Consider the following 19,560-nt stretch of genomic DNA (forward strand, 5'->3'; position numbering starts at 1 on the left):
TGTAAAAGGCAGAGTGAGTCTCCACTGGTTGCCTGGCAACTTCAAAGTAATTACAATTCTCCAGCAGGAAGTCACTGCGCTCGTTTGATATTTGCCAAGAAACATGTTGATTAGGTAATTTTAGATGTGCTGGTAGACACAACCAGGCTAGCTGTTCCCCCCACTCCCAGGCTTTATGTTATGCTAGGCTAATTGCTGTAGCTCCCTACTTTTACCCATGGACATGAGAGTGGTATCCATCTCCTCATTCAACTCTTAGCAAGATTGTAAATAAGTGTATTTTCACAAAATGTCAAACTGTTCCTAAAATGGCTTTGCCAAAATTTGGCTTACAGCATAACTTTAACTGAGTGAGTCTAACTGCAACAGGTACGAATGCTCAGTTTTTTTAAGTGCCCTTACAAAGACAATAGATGCGTCAAAGCACTGACATGTGACTGCCAGAGTGATACTGTACATCAAAGAGTATTTATAAATGTAATAACAGTCAAGGGTCAAAAACATTTTCTCCTTAAAAACTCCTCACTAGGGGTAGCCAAAAATGGTAGTGTGTGTGCGTGTGCGTGCGTGCGTGCGTGCGTGTGTGTGTGTCTAAAGCTAGGAATAAAGTACCGGAGTAGGGCTTCCGTGGGAAGGCTGAGTAGCTAGCCCTCTATTGTTTATGTCCCTGATTTTCTCTGACTCAACACAATAGCTGACATGTCATTCTGTTATTCTTTCTCTGCTCCTTAAGGAACCTGCTGAGATGCCAAGAGAACACAGGGTGATATTTATCAAGCTCGATACAAAGCTTGCTCCCAAATCCAAACAACCCTGAGTGCTACACTTTGATTGTATCACTGGATTCAAAACTTAAATTATAGAATAAATAGTGAATGTGACAAAGCATTAAAGTAATGTTTTGTAAGTTATAAGAACCTTGACAGTTGCAGAACACAACTGCATGTTTGGATTTATCCTTCATTACTAAATCAAATACCAAATTCTTTCCTTTGCAATAATCTGGACAGAGCACATGCTCACACTACCAGTGGTGCCAATTCCTCACCTTAGCATTGTCTATCATTAAATCTTAATCATCTGTCTCGTGTCTGCCCTACTTTCTGTGCCATTTATGCACGGGTATGCTGCTTCAGCACAAGAAGAGCAGGAGAAATATGAATCTGATCAGGAGCAGATATGACAAAGGAGAACAAGCTGTGTAAATCATAATGACAACACCACATACATATGACAGAAAGTACACTGCCAAAACAACAAAGGCCTGCATTCTCTCATGGTAATACTTTACAATTGAGCGCACAACAGTTCCCACTGCAGCTTTGCCAGCGTGCAAATTCAGCAGATAAGTGCTTGGACAAATATGGTGGTGCTGCATGACAGCCCATTTGCAGCACTTTAACAAGGCAACAATTATTCTTATCTGTAATGATCTTTGCCAAAGTGATGGCAAATTATGGAAAGTATGTGAATGCAATGCTGATGCTTATCAACTACACTACTTGATCTTCAGCCAGCAGTCACTAAATATAACTGTGCAAATAGGTCCATGTTGAGACATTTTTTCACAAATAACACAGCATGTGTGTGTTAACGTACTTCAGTAGTGATTACTAATGCCATTCCATCTGTGAGAAGGGTAAAGAAACTGACAACATAAGGAAAACTGTTCCCACCATGCCCACGTTCAAAGCAAGGCAATTAAAACAAGGAAGTATGAATACATTGAGATAACATTACATTTATTTGCCCAGTACAGATACAGAACATTTACATCTTATAATACCATATAGCCTTGTCACCTACAAAGCATCAAGTAATGGAGAAAAAAACCCAGAAAACACAGAGACTCACTTCCATGACAGCAACATTAAACGTGTTTGACCATTTGCATTATCCAAATATTCTCCATTTATAAAAGCATACATCTTACAAAAACCTCATCACAAAGTCAACACACCTGACATATGCATTATGACATGATTGGTCATGATCTAATACTGGAATGGCCGCATTTTCCCAATATGAAATGAACATATGCCCCGTTGTTGACTGTGAGCAGTTCACAGTGTTCAATGTGGACAAACGCATAAGCAGAGAAATTTCTGCATCTTTTGGTGACGTTTCCAGACCAACATTTTGTTACAGTGGTCCGTCTCGTCTTGATGTGATAATCATCTGTTCCACAGAACAGCTGGGTCATGAGTCAGCCATTAGTAGGGGTCTGGTGTGGACTATTTAGAGCCTTAGAAAACACAAATACAGATTGAAAGACGGATAAGAAAATACCATTGCGTGAGTATGTGTGTGTTAAAGTGCACTATAAGAGTGAGGGTGTACTGCCCGTTCAGGGTACTGTCTACTCCAAAACAGCCAACAAGTATTAAAGTTGGTGTAAAATACTCTTGTTGCTATTTACAAAAGTTTTTTACTGAAAGAATATGTTCAAGATAAAAACGTGTGCAAAATGGATTTTATAGGTAATTTGAAATAAGGCCCCAATCATTATCAATGTCATGTGTTTTGTATCTGGATAAAATAAAGTTTATAAACTTTTATTTACATTGATCCACATATACAGTATGCTACATAAGGACTAGGCCTGTTCCCAAGACAGATACACATCTGGGTAGCCCCTGTTCTGAAAGTGGCGATGCATAATGCACCAACTGCATCAAAAAGAGGAAGATAAAGAGGCAGCAGCCACAATCATATGTTTTCGGATAACTTGTAAAGGGCTTAAAGTAAAATAAAATGACAGTGCATAATATAAGGACTCTGGAAACACAATACAGCTAGTAGCTATGGGGGCTAGAAAACATTCTAATCCATTTCACTCATTATTACTGATAAACTGTTTCTGTAGTATGTAATCACTAGTTATTGTGCTCCATCCACAATTATTTTCATCACCTCTTAGCAGAAGGCTGCATTTAACCTACAAATGGCTTCCTAAACTAGCCCATTCCATAAGTCCAGTCTCTTTTTCTCTCTAATCCTACCCAACATGGCATTGCATCTCAGCACAGCCACCACCACGGTGTTGTGTGAACATGAGAGTCGCGCTCTTTTCCCACAGGAAAGAGGGAATGTGTGTGTGTGTGAATGTTAGAGTGAGAACAATAATTTCCCAGGACACTTTGCCCTAAATCTTACATGTTTCTGAGGAATTGTACCATTAACTGATCTGGGAAGTTATATATTTATAGTGGTGAACATCTTACCTAGTTATAGTATTTTTCTAATCACAAAAGATGGTAAAATAAAATTGATCTTCACAATGACACAGCTTCAATAATTTCAATAGGTAAGCATGCTACTAAACCTAGTTAGAGTTTGCAACATTTTACGAGATAATAGATAGAAATAGTAATTTTTTTACAAAAATAAAATTCTGTAGTTTGGCAATTAGACATTCAATACGCCATTTCTGTACACGCCATTCTATACACGCCATTTCTGTACACGCCATTTCTATACACGCCATTTCTACACACGCCATTTCTGAACAAAAGACGGTACAAATAGGAAAGATTACAATATTTGGCAATGCTTCACAGATGACAGCCAAAAATATTTAAAAGACAACATGTGAATCTACCGCCATTGTACATCATGCTTACATACACAAAATATAGTGCACCCGAGGGAAGTAATGTGCAGCTAATAAACAATGAATCTCTGCTAACACCCTGGCGAAAACACCGTTAACAGTCAAATTCAGCCAATGGTCGCATCCTAAAACACCTGCACATATACTCAATAAACACCAACAAATAAATTAAATGCAACAAAATTTACAGTTTTGAGTCATGTGTTTGGTTTTGGCTGTTTATGTTTTGCAGAAGATAGGATCAATGATTGAAAAGTATGATTTTGAAGAGTAGTTGAATAATCACTGACATTTTTCATATTTTTTCTTTAATAACAAATGGGATTCAGTGTACTCACACTGAGTACGGCATTCTGTACTATTCTGTACTTTCTTTTTAATCTATGTTTTCATTTCAATTTCCAGTCGGTGCCATTCCCTCTAAAACAGTCACATGACTATAAATCAAGCCCTCATTAAATGCAATTAAATTACTTTCCCAACAGTTCATTTTCATTTGTGAATCAAGGCAACAATAAATCACTATGAACCAAAAAAAAAGGTAATTTTCATGCACACAAGGCATCACTGAGCCAACACAGTGCAGTGGACCCACACAAACTTTGTGTAAAACCCATTCGAATTCAACTAAATCTTCATATATTAGATATTTACGAAATAAAATGTCATAATCAAAGGTTGGTAGATTAGATAAAACACACACACACGCAACTGAACTTCAGAGAGTTGAGGGGTCCCCCTTTATGGTGCATCACAGAGTTAAGACAAAGGTTAGCCTGGTGGCAAAGTGGATGGGTGATTTGTCTGCTCTGTTTACATATGACCCTTCTGTCTGTGTGCATGTGTGCGTGTGCGTGTGCGTGTGTGTGTGTGTGTGTGTGTGTGTGTGTGTGTGTGTGTGTGTGTGTGTGTGTGTGCGTGCGTGCGTGCGTGCGTACTAGTCTCCAAATACGGACACAATATTGCAGTCCCTATACAGTGTACACTGAGGTTTGTAGATAATTATTCGCAAGAATATGTAAATACCAAATTTCTATAATCACAGAACCTTCTCATTAGACTATTCGTCTCAGCAAATACCAGAGAGGTCAAGATCACAGTTCAGGGGTCAATCATCTAAGAGCTTAACGTTTTTACCTTTAATCAAAAGCCTTTTTAAAAAATCTGCCCAACAATGTACCAACAATCAGTGTGAAATACGTGTAAAAATATATCATTTCTTGGACTTGCTTTGCCTTCGACACAGTTATTAAATTTAGTTATATAATCAAACCAACAAAGGTGCAATGAAAGTGAAATAACAAATAACATTTTCTTCTCGTCAGGTTAACAGTCGTACACCAAAGCTAGGTAGCGTCTCACATCATATATTACAAACAGCAGGCCCAATGTGTGAACACACAACTTAGTTAAAGACTTGACATCATTCAAAATTATAATAACATAACAGTCCGAAATTTCAAAGTTGACAAATAGATGTCTTGATGCAAGCCATAATCAGTTCAGTCAATGTAGACTGAAATGAAATGTGTACTGGGTCTAAACCTACATAATTCCTTTTTGACTGACTGACTCAATCAGTCAGTCAATAACAAGAGACACAACAAATACATGATTCACCAACACACTGTTGCATCACTTTTAGTATTCAGATACTAAGGGCGTAGGAGCACATAGAAAAACATATTTAAAGAGCTTGCTATTGTCAGTTCACATAAGCACCACATTTCTACAACACAGCAGTCAACTGTTGTTCTGTTTGAATTCGTTTCTTCTTTTTTGCATTCAACTCATACTGTGCTGATATTCTGGCAACAAAGATCACATTGTTTCACACAGAGTTTTTCTGAACACTTTCTTGTAACGTGTTGTTTTGGCAAAATAAGTTAAGGATAAAAAGTTAATTTCTCCAGAAATGTTCAGATACTCTTCCTTTCAACGCCCTTCGATAGATCACCCCTGTCCATACACAGTACAGTACGCTGGGTTTCCTTGACCATTTTGAAACACTTGCAGGGCTATTTAGGCCTTTTCTCCTTCAGTGCTTTGCTCGACTCATTTTTTCTGTCTTTTCCAACTGTGGCGTTTGCCGAGAGGACGCCCGTATAACCTCCAAATGTGACAGAAACAGCAGTGGCAGATCAACGCCTCCTTCCATCTCTTTACAGCACTTTTAAGCTTCAAAGAGGAGACATTTTACAGCAATAACACCAGGCATCTTTCAAAAAGTTCAAATACCGATTTGGCACAAGGGTTTCTTCTGTGTGTGCTCTACACATGACATGTTGTGCCAATGCCTATTTCCCCATGACCGTATCCATACCCCGTCCCTCCACATCCTTTTTCAACAGGGCCAACAAAAGCCTTTTTGGTGTTCCTAACCCCAAAGCCACTACCACTGCCACTGCGCTGTAAACAGAAGGAGCAGAGGCGTTTGAGGCCTTTCCTGAAGGCAGAGTTGGAGAGGCTGTAGATGAGACAGTTACAGAAGCTGTTGCTGATGGCAAGCCATGTGGTTAGGAATGAGGCTGCAGGGTGGTGGTAGACCCCTCCACTCTCCAACAGAAAGTAGACGATGTAGGGCAACCAGAGGATATAAAACACACTTGTAATGCGGAACAGTACCATAGCATATCGCTTGTCTGGATACGTTGATGTGGGCTGCTGATACTGTGGCTGGGACAAGTGGGGAAACTGCCCTTGCTCTGCTGAACTGCTGTCCTTTACCACAGATCCTACAGTCAATCCTGGGCCCTGCAAATGTTGGGGTCGGTAACGTGCGTGGCGCTCGCTGATCTCCCGGGTGTGTTGTCGGCAGATCTTGAAGATGTTGGCGTAGGTGAAGCAAACAATGAGAGCAGCTGGGGCATAGAGCAGTGCAACAATGAAGGTTGTAAAAACCGGATTAGTCTTCCACTCAACTGCGCACCACTCCACCACATCCCCGTGGTAACCAGGTTTCCCCCACCCGAGAAAAGATGGGAGAAACACCAGAGCAGAGTACAACCATATTAGAATGATGCAGCATCGCACTCGGCAAGGTGTCACTAGGGACGCATAAGACAAAGGTCGTGTGATGGCAATGTAGCGGTCTACACTCACACACGCTAACGACACCATTGAAACTGACTTCAAAACAGAAACCATGTACCCGAACACCTGGCAGGTGAGTTTGGGGTCTAGGGTCTGGAGGTGATGGAGGAGGGACAGGGAGGGGAACAGGCAGCTGACCCCCACCAGCAGATCAGCATATGCCATAGTCTGGATGAAAGCACTGGTGGTGTGCTGGCTAAGCAAGGGGGCACAGTGAAACACAAAAATCACCACCAGGTTACCAGAAATAATGAGAACAGTGAGGAGGAGTATGATAGAGACTTCAAGGAGGCAGGTGGTGAAAATTTGAGAATAGCCTATCTCAAGCAGACAGAAGGGAGCAGATAAGTTTGACAGGTCAACGAAGCTCTGGTTCAGTGGATCCAGGGAGGAATTCATCATCTTGGGCAGGAATACCTGTCTGAGGGTCCCTTCAAGGGTACGATGAACCAAAGAACCCACTATTATTACAGGCAGCCAGCTGGTTCTGAAAGTAGTTGTATGGTTTCAGTCCAATAAAAAAGCTCCATGCTACGGTTTCATCATGAGACTGCTGCCATTTGACATTTCAAATGCAGGAGAGATGGTGAGGACAGAAAAATGTGAGGAACCCTCCTGGGTTTGTCCTTGGTGCAGGCAATTTTGGTTTAAAATTTAAAAAAACACCAGGGTAAAAACAGATGAACACGCAAAAAGAAATGTGTGTATTCCTTTCCTTTTTTCCCAGTAAAGCAAACTTCCCAGCTGAAGGCACAAAAAGGGAAAAAAACTATAAAATTTGACTTTGTTCAAAGGAATTCCCGTCTAATCTATGCTTGAAATGCCTCCACTCCCTATAAAGTCAAAGATGTCTTCAACATCTGCTGCAGCTGCAGAAAGCACAGATTGAAGCTCACTCTTATCTGTCTGTAGTCCACAGAGTCACAGCTTCCAGTGAAAAGACATTATTGTGTAATGTGCTCCGTACATGAATTGAAGGAAGGAGACATTAAGCATAATATCTCCTTTCTATTCTGTCCTCCTGCTTCTTTTTCCTTTTGCCTCTCCTTTACCCTCTTTTCACCACTCCTCCATGTCCGCTTGCTCTTGTCTCAGTTTCTGTCTGGTCCTTCGCAGTAAGATCACAGCAGACTGCCGTGAGCTGAGACAATGAAGGCGGTGCGTGGGGTGAATGATACTTGAAACACACACACAAACATACAAGCCCACCTCAGCTGTTATTTCTATCCAGAGGAGCAGCAACAATGTCTGGACTGGAAATGAGATAGGCAGGAATACCGATGCTGGGAGAACCCCCCGTGTTCATTTATCCTCCTTTGCTGTCTCTCTCTCCCGCTCTCTCACTCTCTCGCTCCATCTGCCTCTCTCTACAGAAACAGTGGGACTGAAGCCCCTCCCCTTCTCTATGTCTCCAGCCAATGAGGCCATGATGCTTGCCTCCTTCTCCCACCCTTTCACCCCTAACCATTCTTTTTATGTCAGTGTGTCTCATAATTATCCCAAGATATACATACTGTCCTACAATGTTATAATAAGTAACATTCAGTGTTAACCCAGCTCTTTTCACTGTTAACATCTCTGTAGCCTCTCACCTCATTGGAGCTGGACATTGTCTTTCTACAGTGCAGAAAAGTTGGATATTGTATTTGTTTGCAGGGAAACAATAACTGCATGCCTGGGTGCAGTTTACAGGAAATATTTCTATTATTAATCTGATTGTAAACCAAGGACATGTACAGTACAGGACAGTGGGTCCCCCTTCATGCATTAAAAGCATGTTGACTACTATACATACAGTAGGTGCTTAATGGGCACAAAGGTTTAATCAGCTTCTAGTGTGCGGGTTTAAAATCTGTTTCTGTAAATAAAAAGCACAGAGACATAGTGTGCTTAAAGTGCCTATATTTAACAGATAAAAGACAAGAATCCATCAAGCTTAATGTGTTACATTTTCTCTACTTGTTTGCTAAGGAAGCCATATTTCAGCACTTTAACTGGCTCCCTTTTTTCATGCTGGTACTTTACCACACACTGAATAAAACTTAATGCAATACAAGTTTGCTTATTTTTATATTTGTAATCTACTAATAATAAACAGCAGCAAGAGACTGTGAGATAGATTTAAATTCATGAAAGCACGGATCAAATAATTTAATTTGCGCTCGAAGCCTTTGCATAATTAGAAGCTGATTCACTAACGCATCTAGTAATTATGCAATTAGTAACTGGGTCTGCCTTTTAGGTGCAAACTACAAGCGAAGGAGAGACTCAATTCAATGGGAGGAATTCATGTTCAGATCCGTATAAAAATGTACTGATGCCAAAATGATGATTTTCGGATAAATTCATAGCTTTAAATTATTTCTAAGGAACCATTTATAAAACTAATGTTGCAGAAAGAACTTCTAAGAAAAAGAAATGCCAATTTAAAGGACACAAGATTGCTGAAAAAAATCATTACATAAAGTCCTTACTTTTCTCTAGGGCCTTTTTATATATATATAAGTGTATGGAAGTATAGATAAGTGTGTTGTTTTCTGCTTAACTGTACGTGCACATGTTTCTCAGAAAGAGCAAAAGAGAAAGAGAGAGACTACAACTTTATGGACACTGAGATTCAAGCAAAATACCATACCATGACTATAATCAATATTTTCTGATAATCATTTTAACATATTCAGATTTCTATTCACATTCTCTATTGTAATTCACAATTCAATGAAAATGAGAATTTTGATGTAAAAATGATCAGTCTCTTTAACATTGCAAACAATATCTCTATCACAATGAGATATTATTTTGTTATCGTTCGGCCCTAAAGGACAAACTCTGGAGAACTAACTGGCAACTACTTAGTTTCTCAATTTCTCTTATGGTTGGATAAGAGACAATGTAGATTATGTAAGAAAAGCACAAGAAAGATCCGAAACATTTTCTGATGTATGCAAGGTGCTGGCCAACAACTGGGAGCAATTTGGAGTTCAGTGTCTTGCCCAAGGACACTTTGAAATGTGAATCACGGACCCTGCAAACAGTGGATAACCAGCTCTAAGTCGGCCTTCCATTGGCCTGAAAGCCTTAAACAGATATGAACCAGTTTCTGATTTTGCATTTGTAGATGCTGCACCTCCACTTAGCACAGCTATACCCTGATAGCATGACCTCACCAGACTTTACATCTTTTAATCTCACTCTCTGCAGCATCAACAGCTAGTTTTTTTATTGCAAGGCTCTAAAGGACTCAGTTGAACACTGACTTTTATCAGTTTAGCAAGTCCCCTTCAGCTCGTCTGTAAAGGGGCTACTGAATCTGTGCTAGAATAAATACCAACTTGGTTATTTTTGGATTGTATGATGTGCTGATTACTTTGGAATAATTATTTATGACAATTTCAGAACCCTGCACTAAACTTAGAAACTTCAGTGGGGTAGTAATCACTGTCAGATTTAGTTCTGCTACATCTTCATCCTAATGGCTTTCTGGAGACTGCAGTGTGTGTCTCGTGCAGGGCAATTTGGTGTAGCGTGATGGAGATCCAAACATACCCACACAGTCACACACACACACCAGCCTGCACCTTTCTCCCCCACAATCCAGACACACTCCCATGCTTTCACGCACATCCTCCTCCCCCACACGTGGAGCTAAAAATAGATGACAGTACAACGAAAAGGATTGGAAAAAGAAGAGAATTAGGAGAAAAGGATGGGGAAGGGATCCAAAGGTAACCAACAAAGAACTCATCAAAGGTAAGAGGAGGAAGAGGCAGAGGAGAAAAAGACAATATTGCATAAACTAATCAGCAAGAACAAAAGGGAGCTGTGAGCACGATGAAGAAGGAAGAGTGCGATGTACTGTCAGGCTGAGCACATCTCAGCCCTGATGGCTGTCTAACTCATCCTTCCTCACAGTTTGTCAGCCACTGAAGAACACAAACTTGGCAACACAAGACAATGGTCCTCAACTCCTGTAAAGTATGTCTGATTATAAGGTAAAGTAAAAAAACTTAAGAATACAATTAAGTGTTGTTATGTTAATATCATGATTGCTTTGTTATTGTTACGGGAGGGCACTTAATCACAGTCACAATTTTGTCTTCCCAAAATTAAATAAACATGATGTTATTGATGTTTAAAATGTGTGCTCTGCTCCCGTATCTTACAGCCAGCAACCAAATGTTTTGGAGATGCTTTTGCTTTACTTTTGGCGAGCTGCATGATGCAAGGTGCACCCTACAGCAGCAGTCTGTGAAAAACGTTCATCTGAGAATTATTATTGACACCCACCATCCACCACCACCCTTACGAGGAAAAGCAAGCCGGCCAATCAGCGTCGTGTCAGGAGCTACTGGCAGTTGAGGGGGGAGGGGGGGGGGGGTGACGACGACAAAGAGGCGCTCGTTCAAAACAACAATGGCGGTTCCTAACGAGGTTAGCTCGTCATTGAGAGAAGAGAACAACACTGAAGGCTTTTCTCCATGGAAAAGATGTTTTCTCCTTTCTCCTGATTGACCTCGGTGAGCGTTTGATAGACAGATGGTTTATCCAATCACCTGCCAGGTATGTTTTGAAAGCGCCCGACCTTTTTCAATCAGTTTCCAATGATGGCCTCACAAATGGTTCTGTGTAACAAACCATTTGACGAGTCAGGTTACTACTACCCAGCAGGTGGCTCATAATGATGATAATTCTGTTCTGTATTTATATAAATACAAAAAGAAGTCACACTGTTCCACCATTTGCATCAACATGATATAATAAAAATGTAAAAATAACTGGTCAACTGATGTGATGTAATGTAATCTGAGAAATGCCTAGTAGGAAGGAAAATTTATTGAATTCCGAAGAAATGAACAGTTTATACTGTACATTATCATTTATATGCATGAATTACTGATGTTTATCTGTGTGGTCTATGTGATGAGCCTAGAGCTAGTACATAAATATCAGGCAAGATAGAGAGTTGTTACATAGTCATAGACAAAAACATCATTATAATAAGATAACACAGAGTTTCAAGCCTGTTCACATTTAACTGCAAATATTATTTTTTCTTCTGGCATTTACTGCACATTTTAAAAGCGGGAGAAAGTCAGAATAGCAATGCTAAAACATGAACCTATAGGACAGAGGGGACAGGTAAGCATACAGTGACACAGGAAAAGAAAGAAGCAGACGGGTTGGCTCGACAAGACAGTGAGAGTAGCGAAAGCAGTCAGTGGTACAAAACACAAATGAGCAGGAAGACAGAGAGAGGCAGGACGACACGCGAGTTGACAGGAGCACAAACAGGTCTAGAGAGAAGTCAGAGAGTCAGAGACAGGCATGCACGAATACAAACGATTATAAAGACAGACAGATAGACAGAGAGACAGGCATACAGGTTATTATGTGGGTCAGACAGAGGCAGGTAGGCAGACCGATAGATATGAGCGCTTGTTTTTGCTCTCTACAGGAGGCTGGCGTGTCAGGTCCGGGCCTGTGTTTATCTGATCACATCGTGTCTACAGTACACATATCATTATGTGTGTATGCTCATATACTGTACACACCTCAGGAGTCATTTGCCCCCCTGATGTAGGTAAAAGGTGGTTGAATATAATCAACACCATCACCAACCTAACACGCAGAAGCTAAATGGAACCTCAAAAATCATTATAGGGATGAACCAACAATCTCTGACACACAACTGTATTGGTCACAATGTTACTGCCTCCCAGCTAGCTTAGCATCGCTAGACTTATTCGCAAATGTGTAGTCTGAACCTCTCAGTTCATTTTTCGTTTTTACCAAGGGGTGTTATCAACTGTGCAGACCAAAATGCCTCTGGACATAAGAATGAGGATAAACACCGGCTGTGATTCATGGATCTTTTCCAGGCACCCTGCTGGCCAGTGTGCAGAAGTTGGACAGTGAGCTGGAAGGGCTCTGTACATCACTTTCCAGCGGGAAGTCTTTCACAGAGACTTGGCATGAATCCCGGAGTGCTGGACAAGATGTCCAAAATCTTTTATCGCGATATAGGTAATTTCCTATCTCGATAACCATATACAGTTTTTTACAATGTAGCATGTTTTCTGTTAATTCAATAAATAAATACTCTATATAAAACAACCACACAGCACAGCCTATTTTGTATACTCCTGTGTAGATGATAACAATTGTAAAAGTACTGAGTATTTTCTCATTTTATTAGGAACTATGGTGCAAAATATAAACTCAACATGTTTCACATCAAATTTTCTGAGAAATTTTAGTCAGTATGTGCTTGTTATTATCAATATAGAAGACATCATTGTGTATCATGATTTCAACACGGCACAACTCCATTGAAAAAAGATGAACAATCATATCGAAATATCGCTGAGCCCAACCAGACGGTGGCATTCAACAGGGGGACTCTGACGATCTGACCTCCTTGTGCTTGGTGATGAATCATGCACAAATAGAAGGAACTGACGGGATTATATTTCATTGGAAACTGAAGTTATAACGTGAAACCTTTCACAATAAAACAATATACTTTATCACGATATAAAAAGATAAAAAGTATATTGTTATAACAACAAACATTTCTACATAGATTTGTATGCTGTAAAATATCTTGTACAAGCAATAGATTTGTCTGGTTCCCAGGCTACTCCTCTGCAAAAGTCTTGCCTGCCATTATGTCACGTTGTCTTTTGTAAACAATTATTTGTTTGCCAGATTTAGTAACTGAACTGTCAGTGACTGGCTTCTACTCATTGTCACTTATGGAGCTAATGCAAAAATTAGACTGGTACTTCCATTATTGAGCAGCAGGGACCCTCATATTGGGGAATTCATTAGGGCTCCATGGGGAAAGAATATGTTAAATGTCCATCAATGCCCTGCATTCAGATATGTGGATGAACACCAAGTTCAGACAGAGTTGGGTACAAAAGAGAGCACCGGCTAGGACATGGTGTGCATACAGTGCAATACAGCACAAAGAGATACACACAAGCACAGCCTGAATACAGAAAGCACACAAAACAAATTAGGAGCTGGCACATGAGTAGGGTATGTACAAATTTTAAAATAGGAGCTGAAAAGGGAAATAACGAATTAGTGCATCAAACGATTAGCTTGAATTAGTACCAGTTAGAATGTCAACATAAACGTGAATTGAATTTTTTCCTAAATAATAAAACTTAACGCACAAGCCGAGTAGAATTACGCAATACATTTCAATACTCTTTTTTAACTTTTTGTGTCTTAGTTTTAGTTTGATTTGGAAAAAAAAAGAAACAAATCAATGCAACTTTGGTGTGCACACCTCGTGATGAATAAGATTTATAGTCTTTCTGTCCTTTAACTGTTTTTGGCTACCTTGCCCAGTGTTGCTCTAAGGAGACTAAATATAATAGTACATTGTCTGTCAGAGACAGATAAAGCTGCACGGGTTCTCCACACTTTTCTCTGTGTTTGTTGGCTGATGTTCAAACCTGGAATACTTTAGCGCTCCTGCAATAAATTCCTATCCAACTATCTGTCCAACGGCTACAAATACAGTGGCATTGTGATCCATTATTATTGTTGTCTGAGTAAAAGTTGAGATTCCGTTCATACCATTCATGTTAACGGGAAACAGCAAGGCTCCCATGTGATATTGGTGTATGACTTCTTATTGAGTTTATCCAATTTTTTAAACATTTATTTTCTAAATGTTTCTATCACCACATACCAGAAATGTTAGGCAAAATAAAGAGAAAAGGGAGGAAAGAGGTAAATTTGGTCAGGGAGGGTGAAGAAAATAAGAGTGTGAGAGGAAAGCAGAGGGGAGGAAAGGGCAAGACCAACATCTTGTCACCACCTGCGACCCAGTTTGCTGCCTGGGGATGTTTCCTTTACATAAGAACAGTGGACAGAGCTGCAGCCGAGAAAAAAAATGACATAGACTAACACACTGTTCTAAGCATGCGGGGGGGGGGGGGCATCTACAGCAGTGCCAAGTCACCTCCAATTCTTAAACACGTGGCTGCACAGGCAGATCTACACATGCACACGATTCTCCCACAAACTGAGAAGCTAGTTGTCATTTCTGACCACGCATACAAACAGGTCTGCAGAAGAAGTACATAGGCAGAGGCAATAACAAAGCCAATCAGCTATAACAGAGCTAATGTTATAAATAGCCCCACTGAAATCATCAGAATTCAATAATAACAATTACTTGCTCAATATATTTATTTGTCTACGACAAAGCAAATTTCATCTTGAAGAAAAGTGTGAATAGTGTATAAATCTTTCACTTGCATAATGCCAAGAAATCAGCTAGCATGACCTACAGGGCAGCAGTGGTTAGCATCACAAGTTTGAAGCACATGAGGGAGACACTTATGAAACAGGGCCATCAGTGGCCCCTGAGGTGTACTTTAAAAGATCTGTTGACAAGGGCAGTGACAGTAAAGCATCCTCTGGCTCGCACAAAACAAAAAACACTTTGAAATCATTTTGAATATAATATCAGGGTTTGCTGCTTGGCTTAAGTTGAATCCCCTCCGTATCTAAGAATCAGGGATTTTGTTTAAAGATGTTTTTGTGGGATGGATGGATGGATGGATGGATGGATGGATGGATGGATGGATGGATGGATGGATGGATGGATGGATGGATGGATGGATGGATGGATGGATGGATGGATGGATGGATGGATGGATGGATGGATGGATGGATGGATGGGTGCATGGGTGGATGGATGGAACGGTATATCTCAATTATTACTGGGACAATTTGTCACCCAACAAAAGTAGTTCAACTTTTCTGGTGGAAACCCTACATGCGTTTCAGTTAGATAGATTAAAATATAACCAAGTGTAAAATTACAAAACGATTACAGGGTAGAAGTATTTCTCAGTGATTTCCCAAAGATTGGGAAAACATCTGAGGTGAAGTGCACAGCTTGCTGATAAATCTTAAAATTAGGGGAGCCTGTGTATTGAGTCATCAGCCTACACCACCAACATTAGAGGACCATGGGAATTTAGTATGTCCTGCCCATCTCAAAAAAGACAATACTTTTGTGTGGTCTTACCTTTGTAATGAGAGTGCGGTACTCTTCTACCTGGTGGTCATTGTTATGGCAGCCTGCAAGGAGCTGCCACACCTCCCCACGGAGAGCCTCAGGAATGCCACTCCGCACCAAAGCTGGAAGCTGTCTGGGACGCACTGATAAGTTCATATGCCTGAGAGAAGAGAGGAGAGGGGGAGTCAACCATGACAGTTTATCAAAGACATTCTTATTTTATGTCACAAGTTCTTGCATCTGCAATCTTTCTAGGCACACCTGCCTACCATTGCTACCCAAAACAATGTTTTCAGTGGCTCTGCATTGTGTCTCAAAAGGACCATCATCATGGTCAAGGTCTGCTGGACCATGATCTTGACAGTGTGTGTGTGTGTGTGTTTGTGTGTGTGTGTTGGGGGGGGGGGGGGGGGGGGGTTGTATCACTTAATACCAAGTATAAGGATTTATGAGCAAGCCAGTCTCAAATGTCAGTTTTAGACTTTCTTCTTCTTTCTCTTATTACTTATTTACATATAAGAGTGAGTACTAGTATCATTACACTGACTACCTGTAATGTTGAGGATTGATTTTTAAAATATTTTACCTGTTTTTATAGTTTAGCACTCATCGGAGTATGTTGTATGTATGGTGAAGCAGCTTTCAAACTCATTTCAAATAAGACAAGCAACTTCTGTTGATAGTTTTAAGAAATAGCTCAAAACTTATTTTTATGATTTAGCTTTTAATTAATCCCACCTTTCCTAACATCTTTGTTATTATTTGCTTTTTCTTTTATATTTCTTATACTTTATATGGCTTTTTATATCTAAAAATTGTGGAAATCATCAACTTTTTTTTATTAGAAGTAGTATTATCCAATTTTTTTTATCTCCTACGGATTTTATTATTGTACTGTTTTCTCTGTCGTTTTTTAATGGCTGTGTTATTGATTTGTTTCTTTTGTAAAGTGCTTTGAGATGCATTTAATGTCATGAAAGGTGCTATAATATGAATGGATTGTATTAGTTTATATTATTGTAATAATAGTATTATTATTAATGTTATTATTATTATTATTATTATTTTAGTTTTACTTTACTTTACCCCTGCACTATTTTTTAGCAGGAAGGGATGGGACATTGAGAGCAATGTGCTCTTTTTCAGGAATGCACTGATCACATTTACAACTGGAAGTTGCCAGGTACATCCACTGAGCAGCTCCACTGGAGCCGTGCGGGTTATGGGCCTTGCTCAAGGGCACCTCAGTGGTGGTACTTATTCACTTCCCCACCTAGATGTATCCTGGGGATTGATCACAAGCTTGCTTCTCTAACCTTTAGGCTACCACTCCTTTTTTTGGTTTATTTGTTCTCAGAATCAGGTTATGCAATTTTTTTATTGAGACTAAGAAAGGGAACAAAAGTATACTGTGTGTACATGTGTGTGTGTGTGTGTGTGTGTGTGTGTGTGCATGCATGTGTGTCTGCATGTGACGTAAGTAATAGCAGGCCTGGTCCTTAGGGGCATAAGATTGTGAGGGGCTTTTTGTGATTTGATTCTCTGTGCTCCCTGAGCACTGCATCCTACAATGCCACAGCACACTCGCCCTCACTCACACACAAAATCCCGCACAAAGCCTAGTATTATGACGAGCTAGTCTTATGATTCCTTTCTTCATTTAGGCATTATTTTTTATCAGAGAGAATACCCCCATGTCAATATTTGGCATTAATTAGTAATGAAGAAAAAAAAGTAATGAAGAAAAAAAAGTAATTTATTACGATAAACATATAAGGCAAAACAAATAATGTATATGTATAGTATGTATAGTACATATTCAACTAATGATACTGTTCTCTTGAAAAACATATAAGGAGAAAGAGAGTAAGTATGTAGTGTGTGCGCGTGTGCGTGTGCGTGTGTGTGTGTGTGTGTGTGTGTGTGTGTGTGTGTGTGTGTGTGTGTGTGTGTGTGTGTGTGTGTGTGTGTGGAGCTTAACGTACAGCTAATTAAAGTCTGGGCAGTTTCAATTCAGTTCATCACAAGCTTTTGATTAAAAACAAATGCAGTAATGCAAGACGGAAGCCATCTTAATAAGCTGCTTATCAAGAACTCCTGCCTGCTGCTCTTACTTTCACAAACGCTCGTTCATCTGCCAAACCCCACACACATTGAAATATTTGTGTGTGTGTGTGTGTGTGTGTGTGTGTGTGTGTGTGTGTGTGTGTGTGTGTGTGTGTGTGTGTGTGTGTGTGTGTGTGTGTGTGTGTGTGTATGTCTATGTGCCATAGACATATAAAGATGGATGACACATCTCCACTTCCCCGCACTGCGCAAAAGTGAAGGCAAAATATTCAGGATACGGGTGCCGCCATGTTTTAATTTTGCAACCAGAGGCTGCGCAGTAGTGACCCCGCAGCGGAGCCACGTCGTCAAAGTTCCTACCATACACCAATCAGGATTCAATCACAGCTGTCAAAATCATGATGTTCCATCGGTTTTTATAGCATCAAATTACTAATTAAAACCGGACTAATTAGAAAAATGAACTCTTGAACAAACACCAGTGTGATCAGAACTACCTAAAATCACAGAAAGCATGTTTCGTAAAACAGTATTTTAGGTGTACTTTGACAGCTTGGCCCATGTCCCATCCTCTAACATGAAGGGGGCAGGATTTATGACCTATACTGCAGCTCTCCACCAGTGAGGAACTGTCTTCTGTAAATCGTTATATATAGTGTATGATCTGTGTGCATTCATTGAAACAGCAATAGACGAAAAAGGGCAAAGTTAACAAAGCCTTACCACTTTGATAGCAAGTCCCCCCAGGTCTCCAGGATTTTCTCTGCACACTCCTTAGAAACATCACCTGACCCGCTGAGTAACGGCTCATCATTATCTGGACACACAGGAAGTACAAACACAAAGTGATATCCATTATTTTTATTTTTACATCTTTTGATGTCATACACAATCCACCAGCGCTCATGCATGTAAAAATTAATTGGTGTATCGTAGGTCACAAACCCTCTGCTTATTTGTGTTACCAAGATGGCTCCTAAATATAGCTACTTTACTTAAAGACACGGTTTTAAGGTGTCGAATGATATGTTTATATCACAAGCTGTAATCCTTTGGTTTGATATTTTGTGTTGTTGTATACTGTATGTTGTGTGGTCTTCTGCATCTGAGCTGTGGTCATATTAATACTGAACTTGAACAACAGATCTCTAAACAGATGATTACTTATTTCATCATTCTCAGAACCCAGCAGCTATCGGTCTGACGGCGATTTAGCCTCTGGGAGCCAGACCGATATTTCTGGGGTTCCAGCATAGTCAGCAGATATATCAAGATAACAGATATCTGGGCCATGACTTCCTCTTCCGCACGCCGGTCATTGTTAACAGTCCGATTAGGAACCGAATCCAGGTGCAGACAACATTTTGGCTAAAAGTATCTAAATATTTACAACAACAGACGAAGAGCAGAATTAATGGACATGCAGTCCAAAAAGTGAGATCAAACTGCACCAAAAAGGCCAACAGCCCAATGAACAGCACACAGACGGATACAAAAAGTATCTTATTGCTGACTCCTACATTTACAAAAAAAGACGAAGAAAAATGAAACTCAAACACACACACACCACTGCTGGCCAAGTACTCCTTGAGGACACAGTACAAACAGTTCTGCAACAAAGCATCTGATCTCCCATGGGATTTTGACTCTTGTAAAACACAAGTCTATATCCGGTATAGCCCCGTAGGGGAGAAATAATTTTTTTATGTTGAGTATCAGTCATATAAAGGTAAATGAT

The 19,560-nt window shown here is 40.0% G+C and overlaps 2 protein-coding genes across 4 annotated transcripts in view; both read right to left on the bottom strand.

Annotated features, from left to right (window-relative positions):
• rabgap1 (RAB GTPase activating protein 1) overlaps positions 1-19,560 on the bottom strand; it is a 75,231-nt gene that overhangs the window by 29,458 nt on the left and 26,213 nt on the right. For all 3 annotated transcript variants that reach the window (XM_083929804.1, XM_083929802.1, XM_083929803.1), the window contains 2 exons: positions 18,546-18,639; positions 15,765-15,915 (listed from right to left, as the gene is read on the bottom strand). In XM_083929804.1, coding sequence (XP_083785930.1) covers positions 15,765-15,915; positions 18,546-18,639 — 245 coding nt within the window. The remainder of the gene's footprint in view (positions 1-15,764; positions 15,916-18,545; positions 18,640-19,560) is intronic.
• On the bottom strand, positions 5,885-7,108 carry LOC310959192 (putative G-protein coupled receptor 21; the record flags this gene model as incomplete). Its single annotated transcript, XM_083930453.1, has 1 exon — positions 5,885-7,108. One exon carries the CDS (start codon positions 7,106-7,108, stop codon positions 5,885-5,887), a length of 1,224 nt encoding a protein of 407 aa, XP_083786579.1.

The sequence above is a fragment of the Echiichthys vipera genome (genome assembly GCF_963691815.1).
Source record: "Echiichthys vipera genome assembly, chromosome: 16".
NCBI lineage: Eukaryota > Metazoa > Chordata > Actinopteri > Perciformes > Trachinidae > Echiichthys > Echiichthys vipera.